The sequence below is a fragment of the Eutrigla gurnardus genome (genome assembly GCF_963514095.1).
Source record: "Eutrigla gurnardus genome assembly, chromosome: 9".
Lineage (NCBI taxonomy): Eukaryota > Metazoa > Chordata > Actinopteri > Perciformes > Triglidae > Eutrigla > Eutrigla gurnardus.
This window is the reverse complement of record NC_139923.1, coordinates 14,022,936-14,044,283: the sequence shown is the minus strand read 5'-3', so window position 1 is coordinate 14,044,283 and position 21,348 is coordinate 14,022,936. Positions and strand designations below refer to the sequence as shown.

General features: G+C 41.9%; 1 protein-coding gene across 8 annotated transcripts in view; it reads right to left on the bottom strand.

Annotated features, from left to right (window-relative positions):
* Positions 1 to 19,464, bottom strand: part of srpk2 (SRSF protein kinase 2) — a gene marked incomplete at its 5' end in the record, with an annotated part of 59,663 nt that extends 40,199 nt beyond the window's left edge. For 4 of the 8 annotated variants that reach the window (XM_084018250.1, XM_084018249.1, XM_084018254.1 and 1 more), the window contains 2 exons: positions 19,083 to 19,149; positions 19,389 to 19,464. In XM_084018250.1, the coding sequence (XP_083874376.1) occupies positions 19,083 to 19,149; positions 19,389 to 19,404 (83 nt within the window). Of the gene's footprint in view, positions 1 to 1,006; positions 1,251 to 19,082; positions 19,184 to 19,388 lie in introns of those variants that run through there. The other 4 variants (XM_084018252.1, XM_084018255.1, XM_084018253.1 and 1 more) reach the window with 2 other exon arrangements.
* Between the last annotated feature and the right edge of the window lie 1,884 nt (positions 19,465 to 21,348).

The window sequence follows — 21,348 nt, the reverse complement described above, 5'->3', positions numbered from 1 at the left end:
AACTATGAGCCTCTACAACAACAGAGATGTTTCAAATGAGGATCATCCAAGCAGCCCTGTAAGAAATAAAATAGAGCTCACTTTGATCTTGTAAGACTGCTCGAGAGTCTCATTAGACATGAATATGTACAAATGATTTAAGAGGCCTTTAATCTCAATTGAATAACAAGGGTGGAATGGCTTCTGAACCATGGCTAGCATAGATACATGTGCTCATCATGTTTTGGAAAGAATCTGTCGAGACAATTTTAAATGCTGGTGTGTGTGTGTGTCTTTGTATGTTTTCTCAATTAGATACAGTGTTCCATGTGAATGACGACGCCATGTAAATCTGCTATTCATGCTTAATACCAGCTGGTCAAGATATGTTACAACTAATTGAAGCTGTCGTATGAAAGTTGTGTGGCATTCAGAGGTGCCTTTGTTCAGTAATGCTATGCACTGAGGTGCGTCATGTGGCGAGCTGTTGTCTTGCATCGCTGCTGAGATGCACTACTGCCTCTGCCGTCGGCCGTGCTAATGTTGACGTGTGTTGACACTCTTGCTGTGTAAGCTCTGTGCTCCAGTGCAATAAAGGGACAGTTTGTGTGTACGTGTTGTTGTTGTTGTCATAGATATTGTGGCCAGAGAAGGTCGAGTGTGTATCGTGTGTAGAAGTGTGTGAAAGGGATGATGTTTTAAGATGCGGTTTAAGTGTGTGTACTGTATATGTATGTGTGTAAGGATGCTTAAGCAGCCCACTGAAACATTACAGCACCGTGCAACAATGAAGTACTGCGTTTTTTCCCTTTGCTACGGTCAGACTGCTGTGACCCAGACAATAGAAGAAACCAGCTTAGGATACACAGACAGGAGTATGGGATGGAAAACATGGAGGTGCTGAGGGGGTTGGGGGGGAGAATACAAATTAGCAGACAGAAATAAACGCATGCAGCTCTATCTATCATTTCATATGGGGGATGAAATGATAGATAGGACAGAGGGAAGAAGGAGGAGGTGGTGTTACCTTTCGGGGGACGAGGATTTCTCCGAGTTCACGGACATGAGCGGTGCCTGTTAGCCGCTCGCTGGCCGAGGGACCAGAGGAGATGGCGAAATAGAACAGAAAGCAGCTTTCCCTTTTTTTTTTTTTTTACTCTTCTCACCCTCTCTCTGTGCTGTGTGTCTGAGTAAAGAAGAGGAGAGGGTTACTGCCTCCCCTCCTCCTCCTCCCCTTTCTCGTCCTTTTCCCTCCTCCTCTTCCTCCTCTCTCTGTCTCTCTTGTCCTCTCGCTCAGAGGAGAAGAAAGGATGGAGGACAAGGCTCCGCAAAAGGATAAAAAAGAGCAGCGACTGTGCAGTGCACAATCTGGCTTAATGTGTGTGTGCGTGTGTGTGTGTGTGTGCGTGTGTGTGTGTCTACCTACATCGGTGTGTTTGAGTGCGAGCTGATAGCGGGAGCAGCAATGTCAGTCAGGCGCCCCTCCTCATGACCCAGCCTCCTTCCTCCCTCCCTTTCCTTCCTTCCTTCCTTCCTTCTCCGCTTTCACCTTGCCTCTCTTTCACTTTCCCTGCTTCCCCTGCAGCTCCTTTTTGGCTTCCTCGTCCCTTTGTCTCCTCCCTCTTTGGCGTCGCTGGTTGATCTGGGTGATGAACTGAATACACAAGCTCTAGATCCACAGTGCGTCTCTGTCTACGTATCCCTCCCTTCCTCCTCTCTCTGTCTAGCTGGCTCGATCAGGCCTTCTGCAGCTCTGCACAACAACAGAGCCCAGAGCGAGCTGGAACGTTCCAATTTCTGCACAGGCAGAGGGGTGTTGGCTTGTCACAGCAACAGGAAAATGAATGTTTTTCACCTTGAGGCACAATCTCCTCCCCCGCCTTTCCCCTCCGAATTAACCCTCCCTCTCTCTCTCCCTCTCTCTCTCTCGCTCTCCCTCTCCCAATTGCCTTATTACGACATCCTGTATCTCAGGGCAACGCTGCACAGATCTGCCTTGCTTCATCAAATTTGTTGATCTGACATCCACCCTTCTAAACCCCATTTACACCTCTGTCATTTTTGGGTGCTGGTTACTGTATATATATATATATATATATATGTATACTTGTGTGTGTGTCTCATCCTTTTCTGCCTCCATCCCCATCCTTCTCTATTTTCTCGCCATCTCTCTGGGCAGATGGAATCTTCTTTTACATGAGCGAACAGCTCACAGAGAGGTCGCCGGAGGGTGTGCCATGATGGGGGGTCTGTCTATCTCTCAATCTGACCTCAATATTAGTGTGTGGGTTTGAGTCTCTGCGTGCGCATCTCTATGTATGTATGTATCTATGTATCTATCTATATATGTGTGTGTGTGTGTGTGTGTGTGTGTGTGTGTGTGTGTGTGTGTGTGTGTGTGTGTGTGTGTGTGTGTGAAAATACACAGCGGGGGTTGAAAGGGCACCCTGAGGTTAATGTGACTGACGAGCCGTGCAGGTAGCATACAGGGGAAACACAGTGATTATTCAAATGATAAGTCAGTATGGAATCGAACGCCGGACCCTCTGGCTGTGAGGTGACAGTGCTACCCACTACACCACTAGGGCTGACCGATAAATCGTATTTTCATCGTCATCGCGATATGAACATGCGCGGTTAACACATCGCAAAAGATGCCTGAAACGCGATGAATAAAAATCATTTTATTTACATGCGCCATGCATTCACACCATTTGGCCAATCAGATGAAGCAACAGCTAGCCGTCGGCGCCGGCAGCGTCCCCGGGTCCTATGTTCCCCCGGGTCCTATGTGTTCCAGAGCCACCCTCAAATTAATTGGTGTTAATTTTGTGGCGACTGCGAGGCTATGTAACACGATGGCGGAGAAAGGAGAGAATAGCGAGGAAAATGTGGTTGACGAAGACCTTGTGGTGAAAAAGAACTGCACTTCTGCAATTTGGAGTTATTTTGGATTCCGTAGCGACGACGTGTTACAAACACAGGTACTGTGTAAAACATGCCGAACAGCTGTGGCAACTTCCAGAGGAAACACAACAAACCTCCATCACCACCTGCAACACAACCAGTGTTTCCCCTACCATTGTACAGGCCAAAAAAAATAAATCAATACTCCAAAAATAAGCTACCTATCAATTAATTCATAAATCAATAATCATTTACATTAGGAGCGCCTCCGCGCAGCACAGTAGACTTGCTCCGCAAGATGCGCGGCCGCAACAATCCTCGCCGCGCGCTCCCGCTACGTTTTTCGTGTACTTTACACGCTTGATGTTGTTCTGATGCCGTTCCGCCTCGTTAAACCACCACGATGTCGCTTTCTACTTTGAAAACACGGAGTTGACACTGTATTTTGACAAGCTGTTGCACTCTTTAGACTCGTGGTGTGAGCGGGACCGGACCGGTACCGGAACCGGACCGGTGCATTTATAAGAAAAATGCCGCTGTGTTTCTCCGTCCAAAATCCGCTTTCCTCGCGCTGCCTGCTCGCACAGATCCGCTCGTGCGCACATTCGCTGATGCAGGTCGAGTGTTTAATATAAATATATGCAGAGACGGCGCTCCTTAAAAACAACATCAAGCCATGTGTGTGTAGTATTAGGATGTGATGACGTATGTACAACCGGGCTAACGGGCCAAAGCCCGTTTGGGCTGGAGCAGTGTGAATGCAAAGCCGCGGGGGACCCCCCTGGGGCAATCGTGCCGAGGCACGCTACTGATCGCGCCCTTAGGCAGCCTATGTTAATAAAATAAGGATTGTTTTTGATAAGCTGTGGAACTCTGAGTTAACCTATTTCTACCTGAATTTCTATAAACTATTAGGCTGTTGAGTAAACCTATAACTTATATTTTACTTGATAAAATAAGACAATATATGCACTCATGTCGTTGTAGTGTTTTACAGTATCTGTAGCTATTAATGTGATGCTCCTCATTTTCCAGACATATTATTCCAGCCCCTAATTTTGGATAATTTCCTTTGGATAATAATCAACTGGCACCTTAATAAGTCACTCTCTCCTTGAATCCTTGAAAACCTTGAATACACTCTGGTTGAACAAAAATGTTGAATGCAAATATAATAATTGCAGAATTGCAGACTGCTTGCTGTGCCACCTGACTTAATCCAACTGCACCAATACACCATCCCACGCGTCTCGTCTGTATAGGGTTTTTTCGGCGGGTACCACCGGGCCTGAAAAAAATTCTAGGGGAAACACTGAGTGTACCTATTATAGCAGAAAGACAGGAACTGTATAGCTAATATGCACACTTCAATATTTGTTTATTTATCGCAAGTCATATCTCATCGCAATATTGAACAATGGTATCGCACATCGCAGATTTTCCTCATATCGTGCAGGCCTATACACCACCGTGCAGCCCCATCATACCGAATGCCATAATTACATTAAAATTACATTATTCATACTGTCGAACAATAATAGACATGGATATTGATTGGTGGATCCATTTTGTCTCACAACATAGTGCCCATTTTGTTGAACAACGTAAAGATTACTAAGACAATGAATTTAAAGAGAGTGTCTTTTCTTCTACCTCCATACAATAGCAGTTGGACTGATAGTGAGTAGCCTACAAAAGAGGAGAAAAAACATACTTTGTTGTCCCGGTAACGTATAAAGAGCCATTCATTAAGAGCCATTCATTTCCACATGCAACGTTATGCTACAAACATTACATTACATGTCAGAAATGATGTGGTTATTGTAAAAAGTATACCATAAAACCTCACCATATAGGATATGCAGTATTGTTACATCAATTAATTCAGTTGCATAGATTCTGCCAATCCATTATTGTGTGACTGTGCTACATCTCGCATCTTGCCACTACGAGCACTTCTACTTTAAAATCACTGAACATTTCAGGAACAAGCTCCCAGTTTTATTCTGCCAGAAAAGAAACAATATATATATATGAACACTAAGCCTTATGCATTACATACAAACAACAGACAAAACACATGTAAATGGGAAAACTCAATAATATATTTTTTGTTATTTATGAAATTAATTTAGGGTGAAATTATTTATTTTAACTACAAAAATGTTGGGCAACGATAACAATTCCAATAAAAATCTAGAATAATACTGAATAATTACCAAGCGTTGTATGGTTTCATAATAATAGTGCAAACATGGAGCACACATGCATGAAAGACGGAAAGAAAAAAGGAACACAATGATCCCCATTCTCTCCGATCTCCATACAGTTCCACTTTCCTGCATAAAAGGACTACATTAGGCACACATGTCTCTGAGCCAAACTATTGTCCTCGTTCTCTGTGGATGTGGGCCAATGGGGGTAAAGTACACACTGGGTCTCAGCGCATCCAGGCAGCAGGAGGAATATTGAGCTAATATGAAAGGGCACAGTCCACATTTTACTCATTTATATATTACCCATCACCATTTTTCAGGGTCACAGTGGGTGGGGGAGGGGGTTGAGCATATCTCAGCACCAATTGGATGTAACACATGAAAAACGTCTCAAAAAACGCCAGTTTACATCCTCCGCTCATTTATCTGACCTCCATGTTTTGGATCATGTAAAAAAGAGTATTATAAAACTCAATGACAGAAAGCATCAGGGCCATGATTTTAATTTTTGCTGGAATAATCTTTTAGCCGTAACAATTTTATTAAGTCATTAATCAATGCATCATTTAAGTATTATTAAATATGGATCCCTGGTACATTTTTTTGAGTGTTTTTCTGTTTGATACTTTCTCCAAAGTTCCTCAATGTACCATTCCAAGATGGATTCTGTGTCTTGATTTTGTGATAAAAGTGAAACTTGAAATTTCCCCACAAATGGAAGATCTCATTCATGTGAAGAGAACATGCACTCACACTCACACATGCTTACAGCTGTACACACATACATACGTACATACACATCTATTCACCGAGGGTGTCAATTTGCAAATTCAAAGGCATATTCTCGTTCTATTTTCAGAAAGAGAAGGAGCAAAACGAGTCTAAGAAAGATGGGGGAGGGAAAGAGATGATGACTCTCATGAGCAGATATATTTTGGGAGCCAGTATTGAGGCTGCCGGGAGCTATCTTTAAGCGGCCTACTTCTCCTCACTGCCTGGTGGATGCTGGGGAGAGAGAAGGGGTTTATGCATGCAAACACATACACACACACACACACACACACACGCACACACACACACACACACATACACATACACACGCACACGCACACACACACACACGCACACACGCACACACGCACACAAACACACCATTGTAACTGCATTTGTCTGTATGATTTTACTGTTTGTCCAGGAGCAATTTCCAATTGGACCTGTGTGTGTGTGTGTGTGTGTGTGTGTGTGTGTGTGTGTGTGTGTGTGTGTGTACATGCTAACACAGATAAGTAAGATGCTTCCACTTTAACAGTGACGCTGCTCTTTGTGTCAGCTGCCTTGTTGTTACCGTCTGCAGAGAAAACACCGCCCCCATGTGGAGAGACAGAAAAGCACACACATTTATATACACACAAAGTAGTTTATCTTAAATTGTGTGTGTGTGTGTGTGTGTGTGTGTGTGTGTGTGTGTGTGTGTGTGTGTGTGTGTGTGTGTGTGTGTGTTTAGAGTGTCCAGATTGATTGACATACTGATAGCCTCAGGTCATTTTCTTTGCTACATACTTCCATATGGATGGAGCACATTCGCCAGTGGGACTCTGCAGTTCAGACTGCATGACATAGCCTGTGGATACTGGATGTAACACAATACAATGTAATGTGAGCATAGAATCATTAAATTGGGTATAAATACATATACAATTCAAGGATGTAAAGAAGTATACAGTTTCAGTACTGGTACTTCTAATTGCAGAATAGTTTAGTTTTGAGCCAAGTCAGATATATAGATTATTTAACAGTTTAACCTTACACAGATTAACTGTTTTAGCAGGAAAAAAAGTTCTCTCTCCTCATTGAGCTGTATTTAATCAGGAAGAATCACTCAAAGAGATCGTTTCCAAGGAATCGCTGAGAAAAAAGTAAGACAACCACACAACCAGTATACAAGAACAAAACGTCTAGAACCAGACCGCCAACAATCAAGTGACAAATCAAGTAACTTGAAACAATTACAAGAATCATAGCCGACATGAAACAATAACATTTAAATACATTAAAATCTAACTTGAGGGCAGTTTGCGGTTCAATCTATTAAAAAGGGGCCCATATTAGATAACATTTAGTGGTTATTGGATCATGTATTGGTTGCAAGAGTGATTCAGTGTCCCAGTTAGTCATGGGATGAAATTAAAATTTCTCATCACGATTATACTCAAAATATGCTTAAAACTCTTAAAGTGGCACTACATCATATTGGTTACACTTTACACACAGGAAACAAAAACTGTTTTGCGTCACAGATAAGTCTATAATACTGTAATAAAGTCTATTTTTAGTGAACATCCTTTTTACTGAAAAACAATCAAATAATGTCTCCCTGCATAAATTGGGGATTTCTAGCCTGTATTAGGCTGTCTACCATCATAGCAATCTAGCTTTTTCAAGTAAATTGTGGACGATATTTACGATTATCCCGATTCAAAATTCACCAAGGTCAACTTATCCTATATCGTCCCATTCCTAGTCATAGTAAACCATGTCAGTGGTCTAACCTGCTGACTCACATGGTATCAATTACACCAGTGCTTTTCCTTAAAAAGTCCGAACACCGGACATTGGGACATTTAAACTTGCTCCTGGTCTTTGCCTTGAACCACTCCAGTCTTTATCTCTTACTCATGTCCCATCACTCTGCTTTCTTCCACTTAAGCGTAAAAAGGCATAATCCTGCCCCCTCACACACACACACACACACACACACACACACACACACACACACACACACACACACACACACACACACACACACACACACACACACACACACACACACACACACACACACACAGTTACCGGTCAGTGTTGAGTGCTCGTAAGTCATCCAGATATACACAGGTAAGTAGGTTGCACTTTCTGTGCTTCATTAACCCAGGGAAGGCACTCTACGGCAATATTTGGATGTGTGCACTTTGCAAGTTAAAGCAAGTGTGTGTGTGTGTGTGTGTGTGTGTGTGTGTGTGTGTGTGTGTGTGTGTGTGTGTGTGTGTGTGTGTGTGTGTGTGCAATAAGCGAGTGAGGAGAGCGAGAGAGAGAGAAGAGAGATTATGAACCAGTAATAACACCTGGTCCTGTGAGTGTGTGTTTGTGTGTGAATGTGAGCGAGAACTCATCAGCTAAGTGGTGAGTGTTTAATTGATGAATGAGTGACCTTCGCCCTCTGTTCCTGCACCCTGACCCCAGTTGCTTCACCAGGCTGACATGTGAAACACTCACAGTCATAACACATAGTGATTTCTCTCTTTGTGTTTCCTGTTTGATTTTGTTACTTACCTCGTTTCAGATGTACCACTTCCTGGCCCTGTGTGTTCCCACCAGTTTCCTTTGTGTCCACCTGTGTCCAGTTAACCCCTGCAAGCTATGTATTTAATCCCCGTGTATCTCTGTCTCTTGTTGCCAGTTTACTCAGAGTTTTTAAACATGGCCCTCTTTTCTTGAACCCTGATTTTTGCCTAACCCTTGCCTGCCTTGTTTACCTCACTGACTGATCTCACGAGCAAAGTAAAGGCAGTTTAAACTACCTGTTCTCGTTTTCCTGAGTCATGCCATTGTGTCCTGTTTGTTCCTGGCATAACAGACATGTTTAAATGGATTCTATATTGTTTTTTAATGCCTTCTTACTTCACTAATGGAGGACAGGTCCACTTCTTTGAGCTAAGGGTATTGTGTGGTCAGTCTATTGTATATCCTTGCATGGGTTGGGGATCTCTTGGTACATCACGATTTGATTACGATTTAGAGGTCAACGTTTCGATTATAAACCAATTATCGATGCATCTCGATTTCCATGCATGATTTAAAAAAAATAAAAAATAAAATCTGATTTTGCTAAATCTCACTTCCTACTTTTGTGATAAATCATTAAAGAAAATCAACAGGTTAATTACCTTCTCAAATACTTTTAAAGGAGTGAAAATTCAAAATACAAAATAAGAGAATTCAGAAGTGAAAGTGAAATGAGATATTTGTTAATTGATCACAACAGCAGGGCCATTCATCATGGAAGGCACACATAATCTGAAAAGTATTGATTTCAATAAGTAACCACAAAGCCAAAGTCAAGGTATTCAGCCATTTCCAGCATTAAACAAACAGGGAGGACAACAGTACCTATAATGAATTCTTCCATCACAGGACTAAAAACCGGGACATGGCTACCATCTATTGAACAGAATAAGAAATACACTCCAGAGACTAAAAACCTGCACAGAATGCAGTCTTCACTTGATACAAGGCATTCATAATGGTATACAGGACACCCAGGAAAAGGAAAAAGCTGCACATTGGGAGGCCAAAGAAGGACAAACAGAAAAATAACTACTGTCTTGAAGCATGTCAAAGTAGAGAAAATTGTCTTGGGCTGCAAGCTGAGGGCGTACAACAATGAGCACCCTGTGTTTCCAGCTTCAGAGGACTGTGATAACAGTCCTGCAGCGGGGGGGTGAGAGAGAAGGCAGGCTTGTGGTCACCAGCGAGTGTCAACACAGTGACTGTGATAATTCACTTAGCAGACGTACTGCTGTAATGTGACTGAAATAGACTGGTGGTTAAATGTCTCTGTAAGACTAAATGTGAGATTACAGCCTTCAAGCAAAAAGGCAGCCAAAAGGACATACGCAGACTGGAAAATATGCCTCGTAATAATAGGAGGAGCATGAGACATATTGCACTCAACAGATTATAGTTATAGCTTAATGCCAGTTTATAATGATCTGATGTTCTGTAGGTGTGCAAAAGCAGAACTGCAGAAGAAACATTAGATTTGTTTGTTGATCTATTTATTGGTGGACAAAACAAGATGTTTGATGATGTCACCTTGGACTAAAATAATACAGAACATCATAGGATGCAACCCTGGTTTTAACAAAGTAATTGTGATTATTTTGGTTGATTTAGCTTGTTTGACCAACTTGTAGTTGGACCACCTTTCCATTCATGACTACATTGCTAGAAGCTTCTGAGTCGTGTACTCTAATGAGACTCTAATAAGAATTTTCCATACAGGGCTAAACGAGGACACCAGACTGCTCAGCATAGCCAATTACACAATGTTTACAATGGCAGCAGCAGCCTTGAATAGTATAGAGCAGATGCATGGACTTAAGTACACACATGTACACTCTCAGCAAGCAATCCGATACCATTAGAATGAGTATCGATTCTGCACCGTTCGTCATATGGGGATGGGTAAATGTGTTTCTGATTCATAAAATCACACTAATAACATGAGTAGCATCTTGGTAACTCATCAAAATAGGCTTTCTGCAGCTTGTATCTTCACTGTTCCACGATGCCCTGGGATTGTGTTTAACTGTTCCTATTTTTTAAAAGGAGCAATTACTTTGAACCAGTGGTGGTAGTTTAGTTTGTGCAAAAGTTATTAACAAAAAACTAGGAAGTCATGGGAGGAGATGGATTCTTTTAAAAAAATAGACATCAAAGCTATTAGTAATGTTCTTCAAAAACGTATTTTTGAAAGTAGAAAAGACAGAAATAATTAGAAAATTTGACATAATTTAACATCCATCAGAAATGCAACTTAATGAGCAGAATTCCTCCTTCGCAAGTGTCCAGAAGGTGGCAGTGGAGGGCAACTGTGTGGTGTTCAGCATCTCTGACTATGAGGGTAACAGAATTACATGCCCTATTAATGTTTTCCCTTCCTCCTCCCCTGATGACCCACTGACCTGCAACTGCAGAGCTGGACCACACTTCAGATGCAATACATGAGAGGAGTGAGTCCTTATACCTCTTGTCCCTTGTTGAACAAATCACATTTGGACCACACACACACCCACACACACACACACACACACACACACACACACACACACACACACACTCCAAACATGAAAAACCCCTTCCTTTAATTCACTAGATTTTCTGAGCTCTTGTGCTTTCATGGCCAGCGTTCTGGGAAAGCAGGTGGAAAATCCTTCAATAGCTCAAACTACCATAGACAAACGTCTACTTTGACTAGTGGGAGCAAAATCAGTGAGTCCCTAAAACAAGCTACTGGGCGATTCATATAACATAGTGCTGGCCAGCTTGATGGCTTGACTGAAAACTCTCAACTTTAGCCTTGTTAAGTGCTTAGGCCGGACAGAGGCAACCTGGTGGCTCATAAAACCAGCACAACTCACTAGCTAATGGCTCTGGAGAAGGTGAGATTAAATTGGACGCTTCTCTTCAAGAGTTACTTAACACCTACCAGTCAACCAGCAATAATACTGGCATTCCCACTCAGACACCACAAAGGAAGCAGCTAACATCATATTACAATTCAAAGCCAATATCCGGCAGTATGAGTCTATGGTCACAAATCTCAATTCTGTTCCAATTTGGATTATAGAAAAATAAATCAGGAACAGATTTTCACAGTTTGGATGGAAAACAATTCCTCCTATATGCAGTTAAGAATTCATTCACATTACCAAAATACATGGATTACGATGCCGCATTATAAAGTTTCCTTCTGATTAAAGTGTGCACTAATTTATGGATTAAATAGTGTGAAAGGTGTCGCTCATAGTGAAGAACCAACCGAGAATGATCACCTCACTGGAGCATTTTAGCATTGTTTTAAGAACTAACTTGGGTTTCATTTAAAGGGTGTTTTTTTTTTTTTTTACAATTTGACAAATCCACAGTACGCTATAAACACAGCATCAAACGTGTTTGAATTGCTCAAATGTCACTATAAAGTCTAGCACTGCAGGCTCCCATACAATAAATTATGCCTCACAATCATGATAGACGGGGGGTGTGGACGGTGTCTTCATGGCCATGACAAAGAAAATACAATCATGACTGGTGCCTTGCCCCGTGTTGAGGAAACTGCATTAATTGTTGTCCTGCAGGTCTGGTTTGTAATGAAACATTTCAAAAGGTTGTGACTCTGAAACAAACATAGACCCGTACCAGTCTGTTTAGCTCATATTTGTGTGTAAATTAACATTTAACATCCTGAATCTGCTTCTATATTATGCTGCTTGCCATTCAGTGACTTATATGCTTTCCCCCCGAGTGTCCAACGCAGCAGTTTTTACTAATCTGGTTTCCTGCCTTCAGCTGCCCTGTGGCATCCTCTAATTCCCTCTCTCTCTCCTTTCCTTATTCACCCTCTCCATCCCCTGCTTTACTGTTGCTGCTGGTTGGCCAGACAAGTGCAAACTCTCCTTTTCACCCTCTCAGTCCTGCTCCCACTTATTTTCACTCTTTATCTTTTGGTCCACCTCCGTAATTTTCAGCATGCCTCCCTCCTCCCTACCTCTCTCTCTCTCTCTCTCTCTCTCTCTCTCTCTCTCTCTACATGCAGCTCACATGCTCTGCTCTCAGCACCCGCCATCAGCTCCATCCAGTCAGGCTGCAGTATTGATGAAAGAAGCTTTATTAGCTGAGCAGTACAAATCTGCTTGCCAAAGATCAAATCTCTGAGTTCTTCCTCTCGTCTGTATAATAGATTAAATGGTAGCCACCATGGCTTACTCCTTAAACTAGGACATCTGGCCACTGGTGTTCATCCACAGCTTCAGGGGTGGACTCACTAGCCTCAAGGGAATACATTCATGTCAATGACAGCGAACCTTTACTCTTACCTAATCGATAAAAGGACCATTAATCACAACAGCGGACCCATGACCAAAATGAACAATACTAAACCAAGCTGGATGCAGCTTGGTTTCGCATAAAGTGGCAATTTGTGATTTTCAGGGCAGTCGTGTGCTGTTGGTGAACCACAGAGGTGGATTTTGTTATATTCAGACAGAGCTAGATAGGCTAGCTTCATATAGACAGGTCTCAGAGTGGTATCAATCTTTAGATCTACCTCTTAATTCAGAAAAAAAAAAAAAAATTTAACAAAATGTAAATGCAATTGGGAGCTTAGGGGTTAAGGTGCCAACACTATCGCTACCTAAAGCCCAAGTTATGCTTCCGCGTCGACACAACGCAAGGGGGCTTGCGGACCCCTTACGTCCTTGAGGACCCCCCTTACGTCCAACGCAAGGGCCTGACGTGCACCTCCCAAAAATCCTAGACGCGCGTTGAGGCAACGCAACACCAACGCAACGCAACACCAACGCAACACCAACGCAGCAGCATTGGCTGTGATTGGTCCGCTAACTACATCCGCTGGAGACCGCTATCCGGTTTCCACTCATAAACACCGCCATTTAAACTTTTAAAAGGCTACTTTTACTGTTTGCACCTTGTTTTATTGTTTGCACCTACTCGCTTTTGCACAAAGAAAAAAAACACCAAGTTCTGAAAAATTGTGGATGTTTAAAGCCGGAAAGTAAACAAATAGGCCATAACGAGGCTACGACGATATACGTCAAGAGTCTCGGTCGGTCGGTCAGTCTTTACAAAAAACATAGCGTCCTTTACCGGTGTGGCATTGAATTGCATTTCGACACGTAAACCCAACGCAGAACCATCACGGTCTCCCAGCAACTGCGTGGCCATTACGTGGCCATTGCGTGATCACTACGCGGAAGCATAACCGAGCCTTAATAAACTGTATTACTTTATCTTTAAAAATATGGAGAATCTATTAACAAAAGGGCCCAAGATAGAGCCTGTATCTTCATGGTATACAACACTGAGTGTCCAAATATGTTAGTATATATATATACAAGTATTAATGTAAAATATTATTATTTTGTATACATCTGTATGTTGAGAAACCAAAATGTCATGTTTGTGCCGTATGCCTCCTAGCTGCTTCAGTTTGAGCCTGACTGACAGGGCTTGCCAAATAATGTATAAACAGTTTGATAAATTCTTGTGATGTGATTTCAATCGTGGCTGAATAAACCCAGTTCGTCTCTGCACAGTGTTCCAGTCGGCTGCCTATTCTCAACTTGGATCAAAGACTATGGGCTGGGCAAAACCCAGACGAAAATCAATGCAGCTAACAGTGCACTGTGTGGGAACATTAGTCAGGTTAGAGGCAGCTCATTTCATGCAGAAAGGTCCATAGTTCTACGACTGGCACTGCTAGATGACTGATATATATCCCAAGAAGAATATTAGCATTTAGACTCAGTGCTCTGGCTGGCAAAGTTATGACTAATGAATGCTATTACACTGGTGTCGCTTTATACATCTTTCACCATCACGACCCCAGCATGTTTGGGTATGCTGATTCGGATTCATGCAATCTAGGATGCAATTCACATCAAAGCCTCTGACTCTTGAAACCTGCTGTGAGTTGTCGTCGTCTAATGTGACCCATCTACGATCTGTATTCAACAAGGCAGCTCAAATGTTGGATATTTACTAGGACAGTTGGATCCACTTGCACTAGAGGATGGATTTCTACAGATTGGTAACTGGTGACAGGTCAAAGGTCAATGAAAAGGGTTGCTATTCAATTGATTGGTCTACTGGAGCCACACAGGCAGTGTTTCTATGGCAATGTGATAAACAAAGGGCATGGTGGTCCATTTATTTCAAGTGACAGCAAAAACTCAATAAAAGGAGAGATGATGTGAGGAAAATGACTGTGAAGGTGTAAAAACGATGACCTGTTACTAAACAAACCCTGTCAGAAAAAAAACTGTTGCCTTGTGTGGCTCCTTCAGCAACTTGCAAATCAATCATGTTTAGTTCAACAATTCCCACTAAAAACAATATGGCATGGTAGAGATGCAACAAACTGCATAGTGAGAATTGAAGATTAAACATAGTATTAACATTGTTGTTTGCATGTTTAAATACAGTCCCGCTGACTTTTGATTCAGTCACTGCCTTCATTGTGTATAAAGCAAAGCATTTCATATGGTCAATAGGGCCAGAACATTTCCACAGACTATCACCTGGCCAATATGGGATTTTTTTTACAGTTGGAAAATGAACTTGTGACCTCTGGTGGAAGAACTAGCAATGGGGACACTGTTTCTACATAAACCCAATCTGGCATTCATTTTACTGCAAGTTCTTACTACTTTACAACTTACATGTATCCAAAATATCTTTTCTTCATCTTGTGTGATAGTTAACTGAATCTCTTTGGTTTTTGCAATGTCATTCAGAAAAGAACCACAACTTAAAGATATCATCTTGTCATGTAGTTACTGACTGGTATATGGAATGGTGCAAGAATGGAAACCTTTTTTAACAAAACTAAATCTTGAGCATTAGTTCCTCAACCTGTTGGATTATACACTCTGGTGGCTCAACACTAGTAGGATTACAACACCATATGAAGTATCTCTTTCACACACACACACACACACACACACACACAGATTGACTCACTAACTCACATGCATATTGTACAATACCAACAGTCAGATCAGACAGACTGAAGGAACAACAAATCTGTTGATGGAATGAAGAGAATAAGAGATAAGAATACGATCAGCTAACGATGTGCAGGTGATAGCCTTAACGTCCAAAAAACAACAGCAATGTTGGATGATGAACAGAGATGGTATCATCAACGTAAACTGAATAGGATATTTTCTTTTGGCACGACCAAGTTGAATGCATCTCCTACTACTCCACCTACAGACCATCTACACACACACACACTCTCACACACACACACAGTCAATACTGTGTTATTTTTGTCGATGAATCCAACAAAATATCCCCAAAGCACAAGTGCACAAACTTCAAACTGGTGCTTTTGAATTTCGCTGGCACTGCACATTGAACAGAGGTTATAAAAGCTGTAAAAGGGCTTTGAAGACCAGTTCTGCAGCTGCAAAGCCAATAGAACGGTTGCTCGCTTACAAACGTGCTCTGCCCAGCGATCCATGCAGTTGCTGTCCAACATGTGACTCATCCACTGCTTGCGCTGACGATCTTAAGCATGAAAGCGACACTGACAAATTATGCAGTTACCCCCTGTGTGAATCAGCAACAAACATGCCACGTGTTTGTGTTGAAAAAGTGAAATTGAAAAACTCAGATTTTATGCCATGACTGACTACCGTCCCCTAATAACAGATTAAACATGTAAACAACTCAACATGTCATCAACTGAGTGCATCTGCATATAAACTGTTTATCTTCCTCTAATAGTGACTGTGGGGGTCCTAAATTTACAGCCTGTGGGTCCGATTAAACAATAAAACAATGTTAGCAGCTCCCTGATGCAGGCTCATATAATTGCATCTCAGATCTGCTTTTCTCTATCACCAATTAATAAACGAGACAAAAAGTCTAGTCCTTCGAGGTTATACTTAAGCACGTTATGTGCTTTGAGCTAAACGCTTACATGCTCAAAACGACAACACTAACATGTTCATAATTACAGGCCATTTTCACCTGGTTCACGATCTTAGAAAATTGTCGCCAACTACAAATACAAAGTCAGTAGAATTTATCCTGTAAGGACCTTGAATTCAGCAAATGTCCTGACAATCCATCAAATAGTTATCAAGCTATTTTCGTTAAAACCAAAAATGTCAACCTGCTGCTGACGCTACAGGAAACGTAAGGGGATCCCCAAAGTCTTAAGGATTCATGAATGTCCATAGTTTTTGAGATATTTCATTGGACTGACAGGGCTTGCCAAATAATGCATAAAGAGAATACCAAATCAACCTCAATCCTCAACGCACAATATGTGATATATATGAGATAGCTAGCAAGCAACCATCAACAAAAAGACCTAAACATCTACAGGAATTCAAAACCTGATCAAAAGAAAATCAAAGCAAAAAACAGCTGCGGTAGACACACCTTTTACTGATTTACCAATAACTGATTTCTGGAAAGTGCAGAGCAAAAACACCACTTCTGTGACTCAGATGATCAATCAGACATGAAGACGAAATATGAATCATCTCATGTATATTTGAATAATAAACAGTAAATGGTGGATTGCAGTCCAAAGCCCCACAAACCCTTGATACACCCCAAAGACATTTTCACATATTTTGCCTGATGAGATCTCTTCATCAGGACTGTTTAGGTGTGTACATACATGCTGGGATTGTCAGTTAGTTTCCTTGCATCAATGCTGGTGGCCTGACCATGAACTACAAGGCTGTGATAGCTGCATGTCACTCCACGCCCCTCGCCCATCATTTCCTGCAACATCTACATGCTATGATGACCTGCTCCCCTAAGCTTTACATCTCTCCTCCCCTTGTTGTTGGCCAGACTGAATGAGGGCAGATAAGATGGCACAGGATCGTGGGTGAGGAGAGATAGGTGCTACTTCAGGTCAGGGATATTTTGTGGGTGCGTGCCTGATGAGTTTATGTGCATCTCTGTCTATGAATGACTTCAAACATGGGAAGTTGTATCAGTAATGCAATGACTGAACCTGAGTACACATTACAAGTCTACATTTGTGGTGGAAATGGGTGTGTGTAACATGTGTGTTTGTTGTGAACACAAAGCTCGCCTCAGCTGTGTGAAGTACGTCAGCAGAGGCCTGGCATGACTCTGGATCAAAGAAGATTATTAATATCCTCATAAAGGAACTTCTTTCTTTTAAAGTGAGTGTGTGTAAGAGACACCCTCTGTTAGAGAAAGAGAGTGAGAGATGTGTGTGTGTGTGTGTGTGTGTGTTTGTGCGCATGTTTGCCCTGATGCCACTGTGACCCAGACCTAGATAAGCGTCTGCTAGATGATGAGCTTATGTAATTAATTTCATCGTACAGCTGAGACAAATAGTTGATCGGCAGAAAATGAAGGTGAAATACATTTTTGATAATAGATCCGTTGTTTTAATTGTTTAATCAGCAAATAAATACATGGTTTCTGCTTCTGAAGTGTGAGGCTTTTCCCTGTTTTACATGATGGCAAATTGTATATTTGGACCAAATGATTAATCTCCCGATCAACATGATGAGCAATTGAATAAATTGTGTAAATGGTCACTCGTTGCAGCCCTATTTCATCGTGGATATCTTTAAGAATAATCTCGAATCAAGAGTAATTTTGTGACTCATTTTATATGCCCGCTTAATCCGTATCCCTATGTGGAGTTAAGCCCTACTGTATATCCCAGCATACACCGGGCAAAAGGCCACATCCTCAGAGCTACCGCATGCTTTATGGGTTCCTCTTTTTATGTTCCACACATCTGTTTGCTGGAATTTAATATGCAGGTGTTTGGGAATCTCAGCACCTTCTAGCAGCACGTTCCCAGCAGCCCCTGGGGTGGCCGCACCGTTGGTATCACCTAATTGACGGCTTTTTTTTTGCTGCCGGTGACGTCGCTCCAATAGCATCACGCCATGAAATAAGCCCCCACTCCCCCCACTCCAATTCGCATGCACTTTACAGAGCCACTGCGTTGCACTCCTGTCCGCTGCAGCCACTCACGCGGGGGGGGGGGGGGGGGGAGGCATCACGCCGAAACCCCCGTGCATCTCCCCTTGCAAGACACAACTACACACACGCACAATCGGGAAACAATGCTCCAACAAATTCAAGCAAAGTTACATAATCAAACACCAGAGAGTGAGAGGCTCCCAATAAATGCTAATGGGAGGTGTTTTCTCCTTATCGCTGCTGCAAAGGGGGGGCAATGATATTAGCTGTCACATGTGTCACACCACATTTTGCATCCCCCAGTCAAAAGAAAAGAGGCCATTAGTGGTAAAATAGTAAATATGGCATGCAGGTGAAGAACTGCAGAATACTATGGATGCAAACGTTGCTGGAAACCGCCGTTAGGAAGTCAAGTGGGCGTCCTCCTCGTCCAGATACCCAGTCTGAGTCCTCACGTAAATGGCAACTTCCCCACACTCCAGAGTAGCCGCTCGTGTGCTGAAAACACACGCCTTTTTTTGTGCCATATGTGCGCACAGTCTATAACCACCGACGCACCGGCAGCAAAGCCGGCGTCACGCGGAGATGGAGCCGCTGCCAACAAACCGAACCCCGGCAAACAAACACTACACTCTCACTGCACGTCGAACAGTCGTCAACCGCCGCTGCCGCCGCCCCGCTTACCTCCGATGGTGACCCGTTCTGTCTTTCTTCCCCTTCGGCCTCCTTTTTCTGGCCTGAATGGCCATCACTGCCGGGTTGAGGTTACGTTTAACCACGGGCATGACCGACGTCCGAGTCCAGGGAAGGGTGTAGGAGGGATGGGGGGGAGAGAACAAACACACATCATTAAGGCTCCGAATCTGGCAACACGGCGTCGTTTAGCGTGCCCCGGTAGGTTAGCTACAGGCGTAACTTTCGACACCTTTTATTTTAAATGCATCCGACAGTGTGGGAGCTTTGTCAAGTTGAGGGCTGGGGGATACGCACCTTTCCTGGAGCTCATGTTTCCTCCTCTTCCCCTCAGCAGGAGCGGGCAGAGCTCAGCGGCAGCAGCCGGATTCTCTCTCTCCCTCTCTCTCTCTAACTCTCGCTCACACAAAACACACACTAACCTTTACTTTTAGAGGACACGCGCTCCCTCTGGTGGCAGTCGCGGGTAGTTCTGCGTGGATCTGCGCCACAAAAATCATACACAGAATATCACATTTCACGTTCAAGTTTAACAGCACAATTTAATTGTATTGAAAAGACGAAAATGTGAGAAAATAAAATGTAAAATGTGTTTTAAAACATATGAATATAATAAACTTAGTGTTACTTTACAATTATTGATAGCCAATGGTCAATTTATGATTTGCATTTTTTTTATTTAGTCAGCATTCAGAGCTATGAATAGAGGTAATACTGAACTTCATTCAAAAGCATGATCTGAGCATGTGTTAAGTACAAAGTATGTAGCCCTATATTAATATATTTATCATTTGGTGTCAGATACACACATTCAATACTGAAGGCAATACCTGATGCAATAAAGTCATCTAAAGTAAAACATTATTTATGTGTGAGAAACCCTGGGGAATCCCAGCTACCTTCCCAGCTACGTATTTATAGCTTTCCTACAGGCAAGTGAAAATTGGACTTACTTGGACTTAAAATGTGTATGAGTGACCACGCATAGCTCCCTCAAAATTCTGAAATCACAATATATTTCATACCAGAATGCCGAGATACACATATGTTAATACAATAATCTATTTTTTTTTAAATCAGGTAAAAGAATGGCCAGTAATAAGTCTGTCCCCTCCAACTCTTGCAAACAGTGTATATTATTTTTAAATCTTTATGAGAAAATGTGGTCTGACCTCCAGTAACTCTCTCTCTCTCTCTCTCTCTCTCTCTCTCTCTCTCTCTCTCTCTCTCTCTCTCTCTCTCTCTCTCTCTCTGTTTGCAATTAGAAGTCATGAGGTGTAACCACAAATGGCTTCAGGTTGAAAATGTATCTTAGTGAAACTTACCTAACAAGGAACAAGGGAGGCAGTCACAGGCTCAATAATTAAATAAATTAATTATGTATTCACTTCAGATCATCCACTGTTTAGCATTGCGTATTAAATTGTATTTCACAATGTAAACTGTCTTTGAAATGGGATATTGACAAAATGGAGGATCATCAGTGAGCACTCTTCTTATCTGCCAAAGTTTTGGTCTAAATTCATTTTTAACAGCTCCATCTGCGTACTAGGCTAATTAGCAGCAGTTGACAACTATGAAAGTATAGAATACTTTGATATTAGTGTTTTGAAAGCAAAACAAAAGCTCTCAAGGGACCAAATCTGTTCAAAATATTACAAAGAAAATATACATTCCAAAGGAACTGTACTTTAGGGCTGAAATTATGATTTTCGAGCAATTAACCTGGTGATTATTTTATTTAATTATTAAATTGTGCATTGTTTTTTATTTTTTAAATGTGGGATTATAAATTCCCGATACCCAGTACAATGTCTTCCTTGTTTTATTTGAACAAGGTTAAAATCAGATAATCTAATTTGCGGAGGTTTAATTGAGGATTGAAATATTACTCATTGGCAGCTATTAATCAGAAACTATGACTAAACAATTGTCAGTGGCTGATATTTCAATAATATCAATTAATCATTACAACTCCACTATTAATAGGCTAATTCATTATGGCAAATAGACAAATAATACTAAAGTAATAATAACAAAAGAATGAGACTTAGGACAGCAACAGTGTAGTACAATTCTTCCAATAATGTCATGTATTAGTTTAGTTAGCACACCCACCAACACGTACTTACATGAGCTACCTTGTCAGTTATTGTTATTGACCAGAAATGTAGAACATGGCATCAGATCTGTGACATGCCATACCGTCCGCACAGTGAAAAGGCACCGCTGGGATTCGAACCCAGGATCTCCTGTT